The following is a 21,374-nucleotide window of genomic DNA, read 5'->3' on the forward strand; positions in this document are numbered from 1 at the left end:
GTGTGCGCATGTGTGCACACAAGGGCACAAGCAGGTGAGCGGCAGGCAGAGGGAGGGGGAGAAGCAGGCTCCACGCTGAGTGTGGGGATACACACACACACACACACACCCCGCCCCCCCCCAGCCTGTGGCAGGCAGAAGGAGTGGGAGAGGTAGGCTCCCCGCCGAGTGTGGAGAAGGAGAGAGACAGACAGACACACACACGCACGCATACACGCACACACACCTGCCCCTACCATGGCCCTGAGATCATGGCCTGAGCCGAAGCCAAGAGTTGGCCCCTTGACTGAGCTACCCAGGTACCAGTCAGAGAAGAGTTAAAACAACAGCAGCAGCAAAAAGGCAAGGGAACCCATGGTAAGCTAGAAAACAGACCTTGGAGTCTGCTGAGTTCATGCACGGCACCAGCAGACACGAGGCCGCAGAGGGGTGCTGGCTCACATGGCGATGCTCAGAGCCCCCACCCCCAGCCCCCATGGAACCCCAGGGCCTCAGCTCAGCTTGGAATGGAGGACTGTGGTCTGTCTACAGTCTCGTTTTCTGTGCCCTCAAAATCTTGTGTAGCTTAATAGAAAGTGGGCAGAGGATGTGAACTACAGAAAAGAAGTGCATGGTTTTAACACAAAACGAAAAGCTCTTAAGCCTCACTTGTACAAGCAGTGCAGATGTAAACTGCATTTAGACCTTTATTTTCCACCTGTTAGTGTTAAAGTTCAGAAAGGTTGGTGACGCGCTCTGGGTAGGTGCTGTGGGGAAAGGCAGGCCCATGAACGTCAGAGCTTCTGTGGAGTGTGGGGAGACCCTGTCTGTCCCTGTGGGAAGGACACCACTTCTAGATGTTTAGGCTCTGGGTAAAGTTGCATAGGCGTACAATGACGTGTGTGCCAGGATACTCACTACAGCCCTGACTTAATGAAAAAGGACCAGAACACCCTAGAAGCTAGCAATAGGGGACTGGCTAAGTCTGTTGTCATACATCCATTTAGAGGGTGAAGCAGGTCCCTGAGCACTGCTGGAGAACAGTCTCCAGGACAGTTGATGAAGTTCTAGAACCTAGGTGAGGTTCGGTGGGCTGAGGTTCGGAGCCGATGACCAAGAAAGAATTCTTGAGACATCTTTGGTGCAAAATGGTGGTTTATTAAAGCACGGGGACAGGACCCGTGGGCAGGGAGAGCTGCTGCCCCGGGTTGTGAGGGTAGGCATGTTATATACCTTGCGGTTGGGGGAAGGTGAGGGGAAGGTATGGGAGGTTTCAACAGAGTTCTCACGTGTTAAGGACGGCCTGCAAGGTGCTGGGGGGAGGCCTTGCCCTTATGGCTTGATCAGTGTCGTCTTTAGGTCAGGCACTAACATCAAGATAATTGGGAGATTCTTGGTAGGGTATTATGATCCTGCCATCATTTACATTCCCTTCTACCTCAGTCTCCTCCAGTTTATGGTGGGAGGGAGACATTAGGGCTTCAGGAACCGAAACTTATTTGCCTCTGGAAATTTGTGCTATTGATAAGGTAACCTCCCTGTTTAGGTCTCTAGGACATCTGTAGAGCAAGGGAGATTCCTGTTCTGCAGGATTGCATTCCCTGCAAGTTAACTGTTTATCGTTTTATGGCAGTCAGGGGTGCCTGAGGAATGCTACACATATGGAGGGGAGCAGGTGGAGAGGGGTGCAAGGCGCCAGCTTTTGCTCTGTCCTCAGCCAGCCTCCTGCTCCCTCATCACAGTCATTAAATAAACACAAATAAGAGGTGCAGAACAGTGTGTGGCGTGCCAGCGTTTGTGTTATTTAAGATGAGAATATATGTGTTTATGACTTTACGTGTGTGGTGGGTGTGTGCGAGAGTATCTTTGGAAGCATTTATAGAAGTTGGTAAAAGTGGTCGCTTCTGGGAAGGGGGCTGGAGGTGAGGGGTGGAAAGGAAACTTAACTTTTCACTCCATGACCGTTTTGTATATTTTGAATTTTCTCTGACGTGCATGTATTGTCTACCCTCTATACACACACTCAAAGAGGGGGGAAGTGGGAAAGCCGCTTCAGTGCTGAGAAGCCAAACCTTCTTTGAGGGGCCCGAAGACAAACTCAGGACAAAGCACAAGCTGACACCACGCAACCCCCACTCCCAGCCCCAGGTGGGCTCTGTGTGACATTCCTCAGGCCTTCCTGCTGTCCTAAAGCCGAGGGAAGGAAAAACAAATGATTAACTGATAGAGATCCTGAGGACCTGAGTCTCTTTCAGTTTACGAAATGTCTTAGTGATTTACAAGAAAAAAGCATTCTTATCAATAAAACATTCTTATTAATAACCCAAAGTCCAGCAGGAGACTCCCAGCTGTCTTAATGCTTTACTAGAGGAACAACAACCTTAACTTAACAATGCCGAGGTCTCCAGTATCTTGGAAGTCCTCTTAGGATATGAAAATCCTTTTGAAACTTCCCTTTTCCTTACCTCCCCCAACTCCCAGGTATCTAATCAGCCACCTCACACGGTCCTGGTGCGGCTCTTTCTGCCCACGGCTTCTTTTGGCATGCTTTCATAAAAACACCATTTCGCACCAAAGGCGTCTCAAGAATTCTTTCTTGGCCCTTGGCTCCAGACCCTACAACTTCTCCATTTCCATGAAAACCATTCCTTCTCTACCTCGTAGGCTCTGCGCACCATTCTGTCTGTATTCTGTTGTTACCATATGCTGGGCACTGGATTTATCTCCATTGTTGCCCTGTTAGTTCTGGGTGTACATGGGGTGACACCGGGGGACGGCCTGTGCTGCTCCTCTGCTCCCTGAGTTAGCGCTTAGGCCAAAGGGTAATGACTGCTGCAGGATTGCAGATGACCCTCCCCACCCCTGGGCCTGTGAGGTCCCCCATCTCCCCTCTGCCCTCGGTGGCCATGCCTCCAAGCAGTGTATATGAACTTCTTTGTGCACAGCCTGGTCTGTAGGCTGAGCGTGAGTTTGGAGGCGGGAGGGGGCTGGTCAGAACTCACCCACGGAATTGAGATAGACACTGGGCTGCTTGCTTCCTCTCCAGGAATGTGATGGATGTAAAATTAACATAAGAATGTTAAATGCTAATACTTTCATTTGCACATTTTCACAGTGCTGCCTGTGTGGTTTTGGAATACAGGGTGAGGTTCACTGGGGTGAGGTCCAGAACCCCTGACCAAGAAATAATTCTTGAGACATCTTTGGTGCAAAAAGGTAGTTTTATTAAAGTAAGGTGACAAGATCGGTGGGAAGAAAGAGCTGCTGCCCCAGAGTCTTGAGGAGTGGTGATTAAATACTTGGGAGTTGGGGGAAGTTAAGGAAAAGTGATGGTTCAAAAGAACTTTAATATGCTAAAAAGGACCCACCTACGAGATACCAGAGGCTCTGGGGTTGCCGTGTTAAGGTTTCCCCTTCTAGCAAAGGGGTGTTCTCTCTAGCAAAGTGTTAGCGCTAGGATAGTAGGGAGACTCCTGGCAGCTGCGGGGTGAGCTTATGTTTTGTCTCCAGCTGCCCTTCTCCCTCATCACTACTGTGTATCTTCTTATTCCTTCAGTCCTCATACGAGACGTGCCCAAACTGAGACCGAGGCACGACCCAGCCTTTTGGAGCAGGGCCTCGGGTCTAGGCCACAGTGGTTGGTGCTTATTTCCTGACTGGGGTTTGCATCCTCACTTTACCGGCAGTGATTTAATGGACTGTTAGAAATTTGAAGAGCTGCAGTGGATCTCCCTCATAACTTCACTGAACTGCTCTTGGTCTGAAATATATTCTACGCCAAGGGCCAGTGGGTTCAGTCAGCAGCCCTCAATTTAGCATTAGGACCTGGGAGGCTGGTGTGTGAGGACAGGATGGTCAGGGAACTCAGAACCATAATCCAGGAGGGGTTGGGGAAGGCTTCTCTTGTCTTTGGGTCAGTTTGCTTAGTAAGGAAAAGAACAGGTTTTAGAAAATCAATTTTTTTTCCTTGTTAGCATTTACTTATTCTGTATCGTGTTTAGTTACACTGACATTTTTTTTTTAAAGATTTTTATTTATTTATTTATTTGGCAGAGAGAGAGAGAGATCACAAGTAGGCAGAGTCAGAGAGAGAGAGAGAGAGAGAGAGAAGCAGGCCCCCCACTGAGCAAAGAGCCCAATGCTGGGCTCTATCCCAGGACCCTGGGATCATGACCTGAGCCGAAGGCAGAGGCCCAATCCACTGAGCCACCCAGGCGCCCCTACACTGTCATTTTTTAGCTGTTATGTTCAAATAGACATTTTAGACACCTAGAAATGTCATTCACCTGCCTTTTGGTTAAATTCAGATCTGGGTAGGCAGAATGCAAGTTCCTGAAAAGTAGGGCTGGTGTCAGCTCTCTTTGCGTCTGCCCACAGTGCTTTGGGAGTCTCCCAGGGACCAAGTTTTTCTTAGTTCCGGCTGGTAACAGAGAATGAACACACTCATCTCATCAGAATTGAGCCAGGCATCCACTTTTTAGGATGGTTCTTTGTTTTTTAAAAACAGGCTTTAAAAAAAATAAAAAGAGGATTAAAGATTATGAGAGTAATAACCCTCCTTGTGTAAAATAAAAAGGAGACCAAAATCACTCGGGGTCCTGTCACTGCAGAGAGCTCCCTTTTGATCTCTTTCCACATGCAGGAGATTGTGGCGCTGGTTTCTGTTTTCATGCTGCACGGAGTCTGCAGTTACCATCTTCAGTGCCTTCTCATATTCTGTATAAGGATTTGTAGAGCCATTTCTGAGCCGCTGGACCTTTGGGTTGGTGCCAGTTTTTGCTAGTCTGGATCTGTAATAAGGGCGTTCATGTGAATATAGCTTTTTTCCTTTAGTTTTTCTTTACCTTTTTTTTAAACTTTTCTTTTTCAGTGTTCCAAGATTCATTGTTTATGCACCACGCCCAGTGCTCCATGCAATACCTGTCCTCCTTAATACCCACCACTAGGCCCAACCACCTCCACCCCCAGAACCCTCAGTTTGTTTCTCAGAGTCCACGGTCTCTCATGGTTTGTCTCCCCCTCCAATTTCCCCCAGTCCCTTCTCCTTTCCTTCACCCAGTGTCCTCTGTGTTACTCCTTATGCTTCACAAGTAAGTGAAACCACCTGACAGTTGACTCTCTGCTTGACTTACTTCACTCAGCATAATCTTCTCCAGTCTCCTTTGGTTTTTCTTATCAAAGAATTCTGTATACAGGGTTTGTAGTGTCAAAAAGGATGAATGCAGTTTATTAAAAGTTGACTCTGGATCATCATAAACTGTTTAGAATTTAAAGTTATTTAGAGTATTTTAGTAATTTAGAGTAATACTAAATTTAGATTCCAGGTCTTTAAAAACTATTTCATATTATTTTATTTTTTTAAATTTTTTTAATTTTTTTGAATAAATGCACTGTACTAGGTGTGGAGCTCAGCACAGGGCTTGAACTCATGATCCCAAGATCGCGAGTTGGAGTCTTACCAAGTGAGCCACCCAGGCTCCCCCTAAAAATTTTAATTCAAAAGAATAAACAGAACAAGACCCTTCTGTACTATTTTCCCAACTTTTTATTTTGAAAAATTCTAAATCAACAGAATAAATGAAAATAAATACTGATATGCCCTTTACTTAAATTTCCCAGTTGTTAACATTTATATGTTTGTTTGTCTCTTCCCCCATCTTCCATCTCTACTTCCCTTCTTCATTGCCTACACACACACACACACGAGGTGGAGGCATGCATATGTACACATGCACACACATGGGGTGGAGGCTGGAGTCCCCTGTCCTGAACCCCTCTTGAAGACCACATTGCTTCCTTCTAAAGCCAGCAGCGCTCTAGCAAGCTTTCTGGCCATTAGCCACTCACTTGAGAATTCTCCTCTCTATCTCTTTGGCAAGAGTAGGCATCTGTAGTCCACAGCATGGTCTCCCTGCAAGCGGGTTTGGGCTTGGATTTTGACTTCTGGATTAGAAACATTGCCCTTCCTGCAGCTTGGGGACGGTTGATTCTCTGTTCCCTGTTTCAGTGGCGGGACCACTGGATGCAGTGTGTGTACTTCTTGCCACAAGAAGAGCCCGTTGTCCAAGGCTCAAGCCTCTTCCTGCTAGCCCACCACGACGACTACTGTGTATGGTACAGCCTCCAGAAGACCAGGTATGCCCTGTGTCTTGTGGGCGGGGCGGGGGTGTGTGCTCTGGGCCAGCGACTCTGTGCACTTCTGGAAGTTCACCTTATAAACCCTGTAGAGGCATGAGTGGGCAAGTTTGCCTCTGAACAGAGTGAGAGTAAGAAATAAGAGTGAAAGTTTTGTGACTGGCGCTGTTAGCGCCTATTGTCATGTACTCAGAAGAGGCTGCCCTGGTTGTAGGGCCCCCATTTGGAAGAGACCTAGATGAGAAGACTTGAATTGGGGGGTCTTCTAACCTCTAATGCCCCTTTGCAAGCACGTTCCTAGGCTCTTGGCCTCTAGAGGTTGGGGGTGTGCCCACCACCTTTACCGGGCAGATCCCTGAGCCATGCCTTCATGCCTGCCAGTGCCTAGCAGGTCATGCTCATCATGTGTGTCTGTCTGTTCATTTCCTGGCCTAGCCCTGAAAAGAATGGGAGAGTCTCCCCACCACGCCCCGTGTGCGACTGCCAAGCTCATCTGCTCTGGACCCGGCCTCGGTTTGGAGAGATCAATGATCAGGACAGAACTGAACGATACGTCCAGGCCCTAAGAACGGTCAGTGTGCAGCCCCTTGGGTGGTTATAGGCAAGAGGGAGTTGGTACCATGGGCTCCAGCTCATTTTCTACTTACAGTTGGTTGGTTTTGATTTCTGTGCTTCCTGGTTTTCTGGTGGCTTCTGGGTGGGCCCTCAGGTGGTGAGCCAGGGAGCATGTTACCAGGCTTGTTCTCTACTCTCCTATGAGAGCCTCTGCCTGGGAGTCTTACCCAGTCTCTGCCTTTGTCCCTCGAAACATGTTGCCTTTGTGGTCACTAGCAGTTGCTGTGGGTGATCCCAGTGGATTCGGCAACCCCATCCTTCCTTTCATCTGCCTCCTTTCTAAAATTTTCTAGGGGCGCCTGGGTGGCTCAGTTAATAAGCATCTGCCTTTGGTTCAGGTCATGATCTCGGGGTCCTGGGATCAAGCCCCACATCGGGCTCCCTGCTCTACGGGAAGCCTGTTTCTCCCTCTCCCCCTGCTTGTGTTCCCTCTTTTGCTCTCTCTGTCAAATAAATAAATAAAATCTTCAGATAATAATAATAAAAAATAAAAACAAATAAAATTTTCTGAAATATATATCTGGTTAGGGGTGCCTGGGTGGCTTAGTTGGTTAAGTGACTACCTTCAGCTCAGGTCATGTTCCTGGAGTCCCAGGACTGAATCCCACATTGGGCTCCCTGCAGAGCAAGGAGTCTACTTCTCCCTCTGAGGGCTCCCCCTCCCTGGCTCGCTCTCTCATTCTCCCACTCATCCTCTCTCTCTCAAATAAATACAATCTTTAAAAAAAATATATATACACATATATGTATATATATGTATGTATGTGTGTATGAATGAATGAATGAATGAATGGATCTGGTTATATAACTCTCCTGCCTAAAAACATTTGTTCCCTGCTGCCTGTAGCTGTGGTCTCTTAGGCCAGGACCACACACAGGCTTTGGAGGGGAGTCTCTTAGGCCTCTTGGAGTTGTATGCAAAAATATGTGTGCATATATGCAAATGGATGCATTTTTGCAGGAGGGGGATCCAAACTGTCTTAAGTTTCTCTCCAAGGGTTCTGCGACCTGTAAAGGAATCACTGCCTTTGGCGAGTCACTTGAGGGACCCACAGCTATTTGTGCTGTGACCAGAAAGGGAAGAGATTGGGAGGCTGGGCTTTTTAGGACAGCTTGTGGAGAGTCTTTCCTGACAGTGAGGTCTGGGTGGGGAGAGGTGGGTGAGGTGGGTACGTTGGAGGGCGGGGGCTGCTACTGCTTGGCAAGCCTGACTGTGGGGACCCAAGAAGATCCAGCTGGGTGTTGAGGGTGTAGAATCGGATCGAAGGATCACAGAGTGAGTTGGTGGAGTCAGAAGAAGGGAAGCATTTCTGTTAGCGCGCCAACAAAAATTTCTTGACCTACCATAAGAAAACCTGTGTTGAGGTGGTTCTTCTCCCGCAGGTGCTGAAGCCGGACAGCGTGTGCCTTTGTGTCAGTGATGGCAGTCTGCTGTCCTTGCTGGCCCATCACCTTGGGGCAGAGCAGGTACTGGACAGGCGCCGTTCTGCTGGTTTTCCGAAGGCGGCTCTTGAGTTTGAATGTTACGTGGTCTGGGTACATAGTTCTGTGACTCAGGCTCTTTGCAGAGCACAGCTGCCATGGATGCAGGGACTTTGGGGTTGATCGCCTCGGTGTGCAGGCAGGAGTGAGGCTGTAGCTGTTCCTGTAGAGCTGCAGTTCCTTGTCAGAGTCTGCACCTTGTAAGGGCCAGTGCGGCAAGGGGGAGTGGTGCAGGGGCGGCTGGGTGGCTCAGTCTGTGAAGCCTTCCACTTCATGACCTTCCACTCAGGTCATGATCCCAGGGTCCTGGGATCCAGCCTCCCTGCTCAGTGGGGTGTCTGCTTCTCCCTCTCCCTCTGTCTCACCCTCCTCCCCCCCTCTCGCACACACACACTCTCTCTCTCAAATGAAGTCTTTGTGGGGAGAAAAGGGGATGCTGTCCCCATGGGTAATGAGCACAGGTGGACTTGGTTAGGTGGTACCTTCTGCCTTGGAATGATCTTGTTGATGTTTGATCTTTAGTTTCTTTTTCTCTCAAGTCAATCTCCTACAACTAAGAGCATGGTATTCTCTTTAGGTATTTACCATAGAGAGCTCAGCAGCTTCGCACAGACTGATGAAAAAAGTAAGTGATAATGGTTGTTACTGAAATTATGAGGGGACCGGGTGGGGGCCTCCCTTCCTGCGTCTGGGATTGATGGCTTTGATGCTGTGTTGGCACTAAGGGAGCTAGTGAGAACCCCCTCCATCTTGAGAGCTGGCTCAGAAATCTGGGCTGTCACTGGATAGTAGCAAACCTCCAGACTCTGCTTTGTGTTTTGTGGCTTTTCTCCTCACTTCACATAAAACTAACAAAACTAAAATCTTTTGCAGTGATACAGCTGAGCTTATGATTCGTTTTGCCACCCGGTGCCCAGAGAGTCACTGCTCACAAGCTGACCTGACTAGTTGGTCCTGTGATCGTTATTTCTCCCCCAGATGATTGGCTTTGATTTCTTCTTCTCTGAAAGAAACTCCCAGAAATACAAGCCTGTTGCTGGGTCTTGCTTACATGCCTGCAAGAGAAATTTGTTTTGCTATTACAACATTTTGCTAGTGATCTCATCCTTGGGGCACTGGATGCCCCTGGAGGAGAGAATTTCCACAAAGCAGATGAAAGTGGTCCTCTAGAACTGTTTGGCCAGAAAACTGCGAACAGACCAGGCAACTCTGAGGGGTTGGTTTTTCCTGGACAAAAAGAGTACTTTCATTTTTTTTCTTGTTAAGATTTTCAAGGCTAACCATGTGGAAGATAAAGTTCATATAATAGAGAAACGGCCTGAGTTGTTAACGTCTGCAGACTTGGAGGGTGAAAAGGTGAGTGGCGATGGCTCTGTCTTTGCATGGAGGGCACAGCACTGCGCTGATCTGAGCGCCCCCTTCTCGCGGCTGCAGGGGGGCTCCCACCCCTGCCTTGGCCGCTCTCAACTCTAGCTGATCTCTGCTCTTCTGAGGGAGGGCACAGTGGCTGTCTTGAGACGAGCAGCTGCGTGTTGTGGCCTCTCTGCCGTCCTCCTTCCCAGCGCTCCAGCTCCACTTGCTCCCGTGTTTTGGTTCGCCTTTCTGCCTACTTCCTGCCATGGCTGCCGTTGCTCTTCTGATCATCTGTCCCCCATGGTAGTTGGTCTTCTGACCACCCCACCCCACCCAGTGTGCCTCTGAAACTACTCCCACCCCTTAGTGACCTGAGAAACCAAACACAGTCTTCCCGCACATTTCTTCTTACCAGCCTCCTGGACCCTCATGACCCAGAGGCCTTCTTAACACATTTCTTTTTAGGTCCATAAGAGACTGCTTTTTTTAGGGGCACCTGGGTGGCTCAGTCGGTTGAGCATCTGACTGTTGATTTTGGCTCAGGTCATGATCTCAGGGTCCTGGGGTCGAGTCGCCCTCGTGGAGAATCCTTAAGGTTCTCTCTCTCCCTCTGCCCCTCCCCTGCTCACATGAGCTCTATCTTTCTCTCTCTCAAATAAATAAAATCTTTAAAGAAGGAGAGAGAGACTGCTTTTTCCAGGTTTTTATCTTTCTAGCTGCTCTTTCTCAGCTTCTCATGGGTTTCTGTTCCTTTACTCAATCCTTTTAGCAGTATATCTTGGTACTTTCTCCTTGTCTTTTCTGTCTTTTCTGTCTGTCTGTGTCTCTTCTCTGGGTGATCATTTCCCATAAGGGAATCTTTGGCCGCCAAAGCTGGGACTGCAAATCTCTTATGTCCAGGGACCAACTGGATAGCTTTCTTTACATATCTGCAGGCCCTTCAAGCTGGAATCGATCATCTTTCTTTGCCAACTTTTTTTTTTTTTTTTGACAGCTTTGCTGAGAATTGATGTGCCATAAAATTAACCCATTTCAAGTGTGCAATTCAGTGATTTTTTTTGTAAATTTGTATAATTATACAACTATCGCATATTTCAGTTTTAGAGCATTTCTGTCACCTAGCCCCTTGACCCAGGAAAGCACTGATCTGGTTTCTGTCTATAAAATAGTGTTTTCTGGGCATTTTATATAAGTGGAATAAAACGATGTATGAACTTTAGTGTTGGGCTTCTTTCACTGGTCATGCCTTTGAGGTTCGTCCATTTGTAGAACATGCTGGCATTTTGTTCCTTCTCAGTGCTGAATAGTATGCGGAGCGCATGTTGTTTCTTCGCTCACCTCTTGGTGGGTGTTTGGATTGTTTCAAAACCGACTTTTGGCCTTTAAAATAATGCTGCTGTGAACTTTTTTTTTTTAAAGATTTTATTTATTTGACAGAGAGAGATCACAAGTAGGCAGAGAGGCAGGCAGAGAGAGAGAGGAGGAAGCAGACTCCCTGCTGAGCAAAGAAGTGGGGCTCAATCCCAGGACCCTGAGATCATGACCTGAGCCCAAGGCAGGGGTTTAACCACCACCCAGGCGCCCTGCTGTGAACTCTTTTCTTTCTTTTTTTTCAGTTTTAGGAGGGAACTGATGCAGCTAGGTTTTTAAATTTAAATTTGTTTAGAAGTTTTATTTGTCCATATAATCTCTGTGTTCAACATGGTGCTCAGAATCATGGCCCTGAGATCAAGAGTTCTGTCCCCTTCGGGCTGAGGCAGCCAGGTGCTGCCATAGCTGCTGTGAGCATAGACAGATGTCTTTGTGAGGATATATGTTTTTAATTCTCTGAGATGCAGAGGCTTGGAATCACTGAATTGTGTGGGATTTTTTTATACTTTTTTCTTTTTTTTTTAAGATATAATTTATTAGAGGGAGAGACAGTGACAGAGGGAGCCCAAGCATGAGGAGTGGGAGAGGAGGAAGCAGGCTCCCTGCTGAGCAGGGAGCCTGATGGGAGGCCTGATCCCATGACCTGAGCGAAGGCAGACCATCCCAGGTCCCTGAGATCATGACTTGAGCCGAAGGCAGCAGACGCTTAGTGACTGAGCCACAAAGCACCCCTTCATTTAACTCTTTAAGATACCACTACACTGTTGGCCAAAGCATCCCCACTAGTAACATGTATGAAAGTTTCAATTTTTCTCTATCTTTATTGGCACTTTGTACTGTCTGTCATTTTTATTGTCATTTTAGGTTGTGCAGTAATGTCTCATAATTTTGATTTGTATTTGCCTAATGACTAATGTTGAACTTGAACACCTTTGCATATGCTCATTAGCTGTCCTATGTCTAATTTGGCGACATAGTTATTCTTTTGCCCATTTTTTCCCCCATGCTTTTTTTTTTTTAAAGGAAGAATGTTTTTGAGATATAATTTACATACCATAGAATTCACCCACTTGAAGTGTGAAATTCAGTGATTTAGTGCATTATAAGGTCATACAATCATCACTACAATTTGTTTTAGAACATTTTCATCACCTAAAAAGAAACCCTGTGCCCATTAGCAGTCACTTCGTGTTTGCCCCCAGTCCTCCCAGCCTGTTGGCAGCCCCCAATCTGCTTTTTGTCCAGAGATTTTTAGATTCTGGACACTGCATAAAAATGGAATCATATGAAATGTGTGGTCTGTTTGTGGTTAGCTTCTTTCAAGGTTCATCCATGTTGTAGCATAAATCAGTACTCCATTTCTTCTTACTGCTGAAGAATATTCCATTGCATTGGAGAGACCACATTTTGTTTATCTGTTCAGCAGTTGATGGACACTTGGCTTGTTTCTGCTTTTCAGCTGCTATGCATGTGACTGTCTGAATACTCAGTCCAAGTTGTACTTGGCTCTGCCTTCAGCTCAGGTCATAATCCCAGAGTCCTGGGGTCGAGACCCTCATGGGGCTCCCTGCTCCGCGGGGAGCCTGCTTTCTCCCCTCTCTCTGTCTGCTTCTCTGCCTACTTGTGATCTCTGTCTGTCAAATAAATAAATAAAATCTTTAAAAATTAAAAAAAAAATTAAAAATACTCCGGTTCTGTAAGCCACTGATAATGGCACACCCACTAGCCTCCAGGTCAGTAGAGTAGTGACTAGCAGGGGTGAGACCAGGCTTTCTTGCCTTGTTCCAATGTAGTAGGGCCAACTCTTTTCTGTCTTCGGTGTTTCCTTCTGCTTCTTCCTTACCTCAGCTGGACACCCAGGTGTCATCTTAGACTGGCCCCTCCCTTGATGCCCATCTGCTTGGGCCACCCCCTGGGTGCCCTGTCTCCTCAGCATCTGCCACATCTCCCAGTCCTTCTTCTGTACACTCTCTGCTCCTTCCTTGGACCATTGCAGTACTCAACCAAGTCCTCTCCTGTGCCCATGCTTCCCGTGGCTGGTGTCTCTACATGCTTCATTCAGAGGGCTCTTTCTAAAACACATTTCTTCTTGGGCACCTGGGTGGCTCAGTTGGTTGAGCAACTTGATGGGGAGTCTGCTTCTCCCTCTGACCCATCCCTGTCCCGTGCTCTCTATCTCACTCACTCTTTCAAATAAATAAAATCTTAGAACAGAATACATCTCTTCTCGTTTTGAACCCCTGAGGAAGGCATTTAGAGATCTCTTATCTCCAGGAAAGAGTCCAGTGCCCTTGACCTGTCATCATCTGCCTTTGGACTACCCGGCTCCTCTCCATTTCTCTGGCCTCACCCTTTGCTGATCCTACTGTGTTTGCTCGTGTAACAAGCTCCTGAAGGGCCTTGCTGTCACATCTGTGCTTTTGCCCCTGTATCCTTCTGCTAGCATCCCTCGTCTTGTGCTTTTCTGACTCCTAGTCATATGTTTGTTCATTAATTTGGCAAACATTTACTGACCATTTGCTCAGGTCCAGGCACTTTGTAGGGTGCTGGGGTACTGTGCTGCCGATGTCCCCACTTCTGTGGTGTTCAGAACCTAGCAAGGAAGCCTGATAGAGGAGCACTGATGAGCTGTGAGTGGGGACCTACTAACAGGATGCCATTCAGCCCTTCTGATGCTGTTCCTTCTGGGGTCCCTCCACATGCTCCTTCCTCGCCTCTGCCTGTCAGCAGCTTACCACGCTGTACAAGGATGGCCCCAGCTCTGTCTGTTCCCGTTACCCATCTGTGTTTCCGAGGGCAGGGCTCAGGTGTGCTTCTCATCTTTGTGTCCTTCAGGGCAGGTGCAGACCCAGCGTGCTCACTGGTTGCCCGAGTGAGTGAATGAGTGCCTTTTTATTTCCATGTTTCCCATGACACTTGTAACCTGCCTTCACTCTTTAGCTAGCTCATTCTGACGCCTCGGTCCTGTTTCTTGCTCTGGTTGCCAGGTCTCTCTCCTCGTGGGGGAGCCGTTCTTTACCACCAGCCTGCTGCCGTGGCACAACCTCTATTTCTGGTATGTGCGGACCGCCGTGGACCGGCATCTGGGACCTGGTGTCGTGGTGCTGCCCCAGGCCGCCTCGCTGCACGCTGTGGTTGTGGAGTTCAGGGTAGGCCACCCAGAAGTTGTTGCAGAAGGGGTGGGAGGTGGGGGTCCTGGTTTTCTTGCAGAGACCTTGGGTGCAGGTGGAACAGTGTGAATCCTAACGATAGGAGGCTCTGCTTTTCTGTGTCAGCACACTGCAGGGTTTTGTGGAAAAGGCTTGCCTTTGTACAAATGCAGTAATTTGGCATATGAAATGGAAATGGCTGTGTGTTGTCATTTTACAATTATCCCTTATCAGAATAATTAAAAAGCATAAGTGAAGAGTTTCAGAAGACATGCTGTTCGGCTCGCTCTGCTCTTACTAAGAGCTGACGCTCCAGTTGTTAAAAGCATTTTGAGATGTAAAGTCAGCTTCTTTATGCAAGAAAAAATTGAAAAGCTTCATTTTAATTTTCTCATCAAAGCAGAGCCAGTCACAAAGTCGTTTTGGGAAAGGCATTTCTTCTTAAAAGGATTTTGAAATGCTTTCAACCTTAGAAGTAGAGTGAACCTTCTTTGATATTTCTTTGATAAGAGCAGCTTCATCTGTTGGCAGCTCAATGGCTCTGTGGCTTATTTTCTGGGCATTTCTTCCCTGTTGTTTATTTACCTGATGAGATTTCCATGGCAGTTCTGGCTTTTGAGGCCCAGGAGGGAATGGGACGAAGAATTGGTGGGCCTTTGTGCACTTCTGGTCCCCTCCTTCCCATTGTCCTCGTGCCCTGATCATAGATGCAGAGTCTCAGGAACTAGTTTACAGACTTCTTCCCAAAGAAACCCCATCCCAGTGGCTTTGGCCGATTGTCCACCTTTGGGAGAGGACTTGGGGGTCATGTGAGACTTGGCAGATTTGAGCGACCATCCTGGATCCTTGATCATCTCTCAGCCCTGTCAACCTGGGGCTCTCTTCCAAGCGTGGGGGAACATGGTGTGCCTCAGGGTTGGGGCCGGGCCACCCCCAGCCTGATTTCACTGACACTTCCTCTTATTGTCATGACGCTTGCGTGCCTGTGGGTGGGTGCGGGAGCTGGTGTGCTATCCTACGGAACCTGTGATAACCGTCTCCGGCTGAGTGTCACCAAGGGCTGTGCCTTCCTTATAGGACCTGTGGCGGATCCGGAGTCCCTGTGGTAACTGTGAAGGCTTTGATGTGCACATCATGGATGATATGATTAAGGTTGGTGGGGCCCCACTTCCTCCCTACAGTGTTCTATCCACCCGCTTCACATGGCCACGGCGTCCTGTCCCTCGCACTTGGCCTTCCTTTACACAGTGCAAGTGGGCCTGTGGCTCCTGAGTCTGGCCCCGTTTCATACCCCACCCATTACCCCTGCCCCTTGGGCTGCACCCTGCTTGGCTTTACACACTCTCCTTGCTACCAGCTCGTATGTGACCTTCAGGCGGCAGCCCAGAGGTCACCTGCGGGGCAGCGTTCCTGCCTGGCCCCGTTCTTAGCTGAAGGCTAGTGTCCCCAGGCACTGTGACTCCTGTCTCGAGCCCCTGGACTGGGAGCCTCATGTAGGGATGACCTGGCAGCTGTAGTGCTCAGGAAAGGTCACTGAATGGGCACATGTCCAAGTGCCAGATGTTGTTTTGTTTTTATTTTGTTTTGACCACTGCAGACATTGGCTCTCAGAGTAGCTGAGGAGACTGGCCGAGTCATCCCATCTTAAAAGGCAGATGATGAGGCTTAGGTGAAGCGGCTTGCTGCAGAGACACTTGAGTGCAGTAGTGGGGAGGGAGAAGGCAGCTGGTCTGCTCCAGTTGCCTGTGGTCTTTCTGTGAGGACACACTGTCCCAGGCGACTGCCGCAGTTATTCTGAGGGACCTGGGCCAAGGGGGTGAAGGACCACGGGCCTAGACCTTGGAGACTGGACATGAGCCCCTCATCCCTAGGCTGTTGGCTCTTTGTTTCTGCACACCCTCACCTCCCCTTAACCTTCTCAGCGTGCCCTGGACTTCAGGGAGAGCAAGGAGGCCGAGCCCCACCCGCTGTGGGAGTACCCGTGCCACTGCTTGTCCGAGCCCCAGCAGATCCTGACCTTTGATTTTCGGCACCCAGTCCCCCCACACCCGGTCCGTGCTGAGGGCTCCATCGAGCTGAGGAGGTGAGAACAGGTTCCAGGGTGCAGCAGGTGGGGAAGAGAGGGTGGGGCCTGCTTTCAGTCTAGTTACTGCTCTGGTGGCTAAGCACTTACTTCCGTGGCTTTCACGTGGGTAGGATGGCCTCCTTATCTGGGCCTTGCCCTTCCTGGTCCGAAGTGGCCCTGAGTCTGTGGCGGGTCCCCACAGCCCCTGGGTGTGTGCAGGTGGAGAGGGAGAGCCAGAGTGGGCTTTGCACATCCCCCCACATCTGCAGTGCCTGTTGAGCTCAGCGGCATGAGAATCAGAGCTGTAGAGAAATGTGATTTTTTGGTTGCTATGGTTACTCATTGGGCCATTTTTCCGGAACTCTGTTGGGAACTAAAGCGGCTTAGGAATTGGTAAGGGCTGCTCATTGTGAGGCACGGTTGGGCCATCCAGCTCCAGCGCCCTTCACAGGGAGGAGCTGCTGCTTCCCTGAGGAAACACTCTGGCCCCATGGTTCCTCTGAGTGCTTGGACAGGGTACAGGGAGCAAGTGGGGCTTTGGTTGTGGTTCTTTTTGCTCAATATTTTCACTAAGTAGCCTTTAGCTGAGTAGCCTTCCTGATTGGGCAGGAAGGAAAGACCAGTGGTTTCTGGAAGGCAGAGGGAAGCTATAGCTATGCTTGCCCATCTTTTGCATGGCTGTTTCTCTTGTGGCCCAACATCCCCCCTACCCCCAGGCCTGGGAGGAGCCATGGGGCCGTCCTGTGGATGGAATACCACCTGACCCCGGACAGCACTGTCAGCACCGGCCTCCTGAAGCCTCCAGACGACAAGGTAGTGCTGTGTACCTGAGTCCCAGAGCAGGCCAAGCCTGCGAGCTGGTGCTCCTCTGGGTATCCCTCGCATAGGCAGCCAGATCGCGACTCCTCCGTGGCCTGGGCCCGAGCAGCAGCTTCTTGTGGCGAGTGGCCCTGGGCTGGAGGCTGACCAGGAGGGGGCTCCGGTGCCAGGAGCCCTCACTATCTTCTTGTTGCTTCTACAGGGGGACTGTTGCTGGAACCCGCACTGCAAGCAAGCTGTGTACTTCTTCACCAGCCCGGACTGCCGGGTCCCGCAAGGCGGCCCTCGGACCGTCAGCTATACCGTGGAGTTCCACCCCCACACTGGAGACATCAGCATGGATTTCACGCTCTCAGACACCCTGGAGGACGGGTGCTGACCCTCACTTGTTGAGAAATAAAGTGGCCCGAGGGCTCTGGGCTCTGAATGGTGTGAAGGCCCCTCTCTTTTCAGGGCCCAGTTAAATCTCTGGGCTCTGAGGAGCCCTCTTCCCTTTTTGCATTTTTGCACCGCCAGTTCCTTGCTTTGGGTGTGACAGGCAGTACATCTGCTGACTGAATTTGGAGCTGAGGAGGGGCCAGGGAGCCCTCCCTGCTGTAGGTCTGAAGCACTCCAGAAGCTCTCACTTGGCAATGTCCCTGTGCTGTGCTGGGAGTGGGCTGGGTGGCTGTGTGCTCTCAGCTGTGAAGAGCGTGCGTGGTTGGGCTGCCCCTGTGGGAGAGGCCTGGCCTAGGAGTGGCGTTTAGAGGCAGAGCTGCTGACTTGTGGCTAGGCCCTGGTCCTGAAAGAGCATGGCAGGGCTGTCCTTATGTGTTGGGTGACGTTACCCAGATACACCTGTAAGCATCTGGCCTCAATACACAGCATCAGCAGGTGACGGGGACTTGACACCTGGACATCCGACTGCTGCTCAGAGGATAGGGAAGAGGTGGTCTCAAAGCATTTCCTGAGATGCAGACCTGGGAAACCAGCCATCAGGAGGAGGAGCCAGGAGGTAAAGCGTTTTCCTGTGTGCCCCCATTCTGGCAGAAGGACCTCCTGCCAACTACCAGGCCTGGGCTGATAGGTACCATATAGCCACCCCACCCCAGCCTGGCCCCCTTGCTTTGCCGCGGAAGACCAGAGTGTCCTGAGGCGGTTCCAGCCTTGCTTCTTCCCAACTCGAGATGCCCTTCATTCTTTATTCCCACTCCGGATGGAACAGGAGATAGTAGGAACCCAGGTGGCCTGGTTTTCTAGCAGTTCGGGGCAGACTTAGCCTGTTCCCATGCTGCTTGGACGAGGGGGCGGAGGCAGGAAAGGTGGGCCCCCCATAGCCTGGCCCCAGCTTGTCACTCAAATAAGAGAACACCAGCCTTGAGCCTCACAGTTTTATTTTCTTATTATCTATCCTTCCGTTCAGCACCAATAAAGGGAAAAAACACCTCTCTTTTCAAAATATTTTATCAGGTGTAAAGATTGTTTTTCTTCTAGGGAAGAATCGTCTGGATATATATTTGATAATATTTTTACCAAAACCTTAGGTGTGCTTACCATATAAAACCCCTAATGTCCCATGAGGATACAATACAGAAAAAAATACAGAAATTAAAAAATTGTTTTTTTTTTCTTTTTTTAAAACAGTATTTCTAAATCTCAGCAAGTTAATACAATAGTTAAAAAGCATCAAGGTTAATATTCATACTTAAAACTCAAGGTGGTTTGGACAAATGGAAATGACCGTTTCCTTCCGAAGCTGACCCCTGCCTCCTGGCTTCTGTGGAGGAGGCCGGGCCTGGGGCAGGCGTGGGGCCGTGGGTGGGGATTTGGATGACCCCCGTGTCCACCCCTCCTAGGCCTAGATGCCACAGAATCTGAGATCCTGGTAGTGTTTTCTTTCTTTTTTTAAAAAAAATCACACTGGAAAAGTCTGGCTTGTGCATGGTCCTAGGATCCCACAGCCGTGATGAAACGTATGGTCGGCAGTGGTGGCCTCAGCAATGAGGCTGCGCCAGAGGGAAGCGCGAGGGGGCGTGGGATGCAGGCTGGCCTGGCTCCAGATGCCAGGGCCAGGTTGGGCAGAGGCGACCTCATTAGGGCAGGAAATGACCGAGGCACAGGGAGGTATGACTTGCCTAAGGCCGCCCTGTGAGGAGGGAGAGAAGCAGGTGCCCCTATGCCGCGGCGCTCTCGTAGAGCTGCCCTGGGTGGGAAGTGGCTCCTCGGAGGGCTGGTGGCGGGGCTGGTGTTTCTCTGCTTCAGGAACCCTGGCTTCTGTCTCTCCTGTTCTCCTGGACATAGCTGACTCGAGGCCTGGAGGCCATGGCTCAGTCCCAGCCAACCAGGCATTGAGCATGTTCAGTTGGACCCTGCCTGTGTGAGCAGAGCTTCTTGGCTGCTCCTAGGAGTAGGGTCCCCTGTGACCCCACGGAGCCTTGCCCAGGACTGTGGAGGCCAGGCTCTCGGAGGGAGAGAGCCCTGGCGGGACTGCACTCAGCGGTGAGCAGGCCCTCCTGGCTCTGCACTCGAGGTGGGGCTGGGGGCTTAGGGAATGAATGCTCCTTGCAGCGAGGCCCTCAGCCCAGACACTGCCCGGGACAAACCAGTGCCCCCATGTGTGTGGTTCTCTGAAGTGTCTTCCTCCAGCACAGGGCCTGCCTCTGGGTGGTTGTCTGCTCACCCCCCCAACCCCAATCTGGGTCCCTCTTGCAGCTCAAGTGGGTGACAAGGCACAGCGTCCGCACACTGGCGCCAGGAGGCTTCTAGTATTTGAAGGGTCCTGGTGCACTCCCCAGCCTCGCTGGGCAGATCCGGCTCTGAGCCAAGTGGGCACAAGGTCAGGGCGCTTCAAGGAGGGGAGACCAGTGGGGGTTGACAAGAATAGTCTTCCGAGTTGGAGGGTCCTTGCACTGGGAATCAGACCCCTCCCTCCCTTGCTTGACTGTGGGGGAACAATCCCGGGTGTGTTTTAAAAGGCAGGTGGGCAGAGGCGGGGCTGCTGTGGAGTGGGGAGCTGCGGACCTCCCTTGCGTGCTCTGCCATGTCCTGCCCGGGTACCCAGGGCTGGCCCTGGTCCCGTGGGGGCAGAGGGAGCATCTGTGGGCCTAGATGCTAACCAGTACCATGTGCTGCCCCAGGCAAGCAGTGGCCCTTGGCCTTCACCCCCAGCCTCCATACTGGTGAGGGGGAGGGGACAGGCCAGTCTGCACCTGGGCTTTCTGCCTCTTCATCTAGGGCCCCTGGGTCACCTTTCAGGATGGGCCTGGGAGGACAGAGCTGCAGCCTCACTCCAGAGGCAGGCAGACAGTTCCTGAGCTCAGCCAGGGAAAGCTTGGTCCCAAACCAGAGAGGTGTCCAGAAGGGAAGTGGGATCAGGCAGAAGAAGGTTGTGGTTGGTTTTGACAGAAGAGAAGCCATAAATTCATCATTTGGAATACCTGAAGCCCCCACCCCCACCCTTTTATAGCATGAGTTCCCCTCTTCCCTGTGAAAGAGTGATACTGTCTCAGATTCTCTTTGCCCACTTTGAAGTCTCTTGGGGGAGCCTCTGGGGCCCTGGCTGGCTGGGAGGGGGAGCCCAAACAGGGTTCTCCCTCATGGTTTGCAGACCCTCTAAAGTGAAGGGTGGTTTTCTTTTTCTGTTTTTCTTTTTAAAATGTAATCGCCCTTGAATGCAAGACCCTGGGAAGAGCTGGGGCTTGCTGGTAACTGGACACATCCTCATGGTCCCGGCTTGCTGGCCGTCCAAGCTGGAGGCGGGCGCTGGCGGCCCTGTGCCCAGGAATGCTTCTTTGGCTGGTTCTGATTGTGTTTGGAGTTCGGCCTTGGGTGAGGCCCGAGTTAGGGGTCTGTGTGGCTACGGTGTGGCACGTGACATGCGGGCAGTTTGCATGCGAGGGTGCAGGCATGCGAGACGATATGGCAGCAGACAAAAATAATGAACCCTGGACGAAGCTTGAGAAGAGATACAAAGAGTACAGAAACCCGGTTCTCATACTAACCCCCGGGTTACAAACTAGGTTGTGCTGTAGATTTGTAGAAAATCATGTTTTGAAAGAATGGCACTGTTGGGCAGCTGCGGCTCCCAAGGCCGGCCTGACTCTGTCCACAGTCAGTGCCCAGAGGTGCAGGGCGGCGCTGGTTCCAGCTCACCTGGGACAGACTGAGGCTACCCCCGGGTCCCTGCCCTCCTCCCCCAGCACCAGGGGTGCTGGCTGGAGGGGACACGGCCAGAGAGGTGCTGCGGCTCAAGGGCTGGCAGAGGCCCTGCTGCTCGGAATGACGTGGCTGGTCTATGCCTCCTCCTCCCCTGCAGACACCATCAGCCGCATGGCCACTGGAAGGTGGTCAGTCAGGCCGGACAGCTGGGTGATAAAACTGAATTCTTCCACCTCCTGTTGGGGAAAAGCATTCCTTTTAGATCCAGA

The 21,374-nt window shown here is 50.5% G+C and overlaps 2 protein-coding genes across 10 annotated transcripts in view; one reads left to right on the forward strand and one right to left on the reverse strand.

The window, feature by feature from the left end:
* PRMT7 (protein arginine methyltransferase 7) overlaps positions 1–18,408 on the forward strand; it is a 51,023-nt gene extending 32,615 nt beyond the window's left edge. For 2 of the 6 annotated variants that reach the window (XM_004744514.3, XM_004744516.3), the window contains exons 9-18: positions 5,987–6,114; positions 6,550–6,685; positions 8,113–8,196; positions 8,789–8,836; positions 9,478–9,567; positions 13,923–14,084; positions 15,162–15,236; positions 16,007–16,167; positions 16,866–16,962; positions 17,171–17,395. In XM_004744514.3, coding sequence (XP_004744571.3) covers positions 5,987–6,114; positions 6,550–6,685; positions 8,113–8,196; positions 8,789–8,836; positions 9,478–9,567; positions 13,923–14,084; positions 15,162–15,236; positions 16,007–16,167; positions 16,866–16,962; positions 17,171–17,347 — 1,158 coding nt within the window. In that variant the 3' untranslated portion in view covers positions 17,348–17,395. Of the gene's footprint in view, positions 1–5,986; positions 6,115–6,549; positions 6,686–8,112; positions 8,197–8,788; positions 8,837–9,477; positions 9,568–13,922; positions 14,085–15,161; positions 15,237–16,006; positions 16,168–16,865; positions 16,963–17,170 lie in introns of all 6 variants that reach the window. The other 4 variants (XM_045076215.1, XM_045076216.1, XM_004744515.3 and 1 more) reach the window with 4 other exon arrangements.
* Positions 18,325–21,374, reverse strand: part of SMPD3 (sphingomyelin phosphodiesterase 3) — an 81,236-nt gene continuing 78,186 nt past the window's right edge. For all 4 annotated transcript variants that reach the window (XM_004744510.3, XM_013052259.2, XM_013052262.2 and 1 more), the window contains one exon: positions 18,325–21,341. In XM_004744510.3, coding sequence (XP_004744567.1) covers positions 21,240–21,341 — 102 coding nt within the window. In that variant the 3' untranslated portion in view covers positions 18,325–21,239. The remainder of the gene's footprint in view (positions 21,342–21,374) is intronic.

This window comes from Mustela putorius, unplaced genomic scaffold, assembly GCF_011764305.1.
Source record: "Mustela putorius furo isolate JIRA1106 unplaced genomic scaffold, ASM1176430v1.1 tig00000174_pilon_pilon_pilon, whole genome shotgun sequence".
Classification (NCBI taxonomy): domain Eukaryota; kingdom Metazoa; phylum Chordata; class Mammalia; order Carnivora; family Mustelidae; genus Mustela; species Mustela putorius.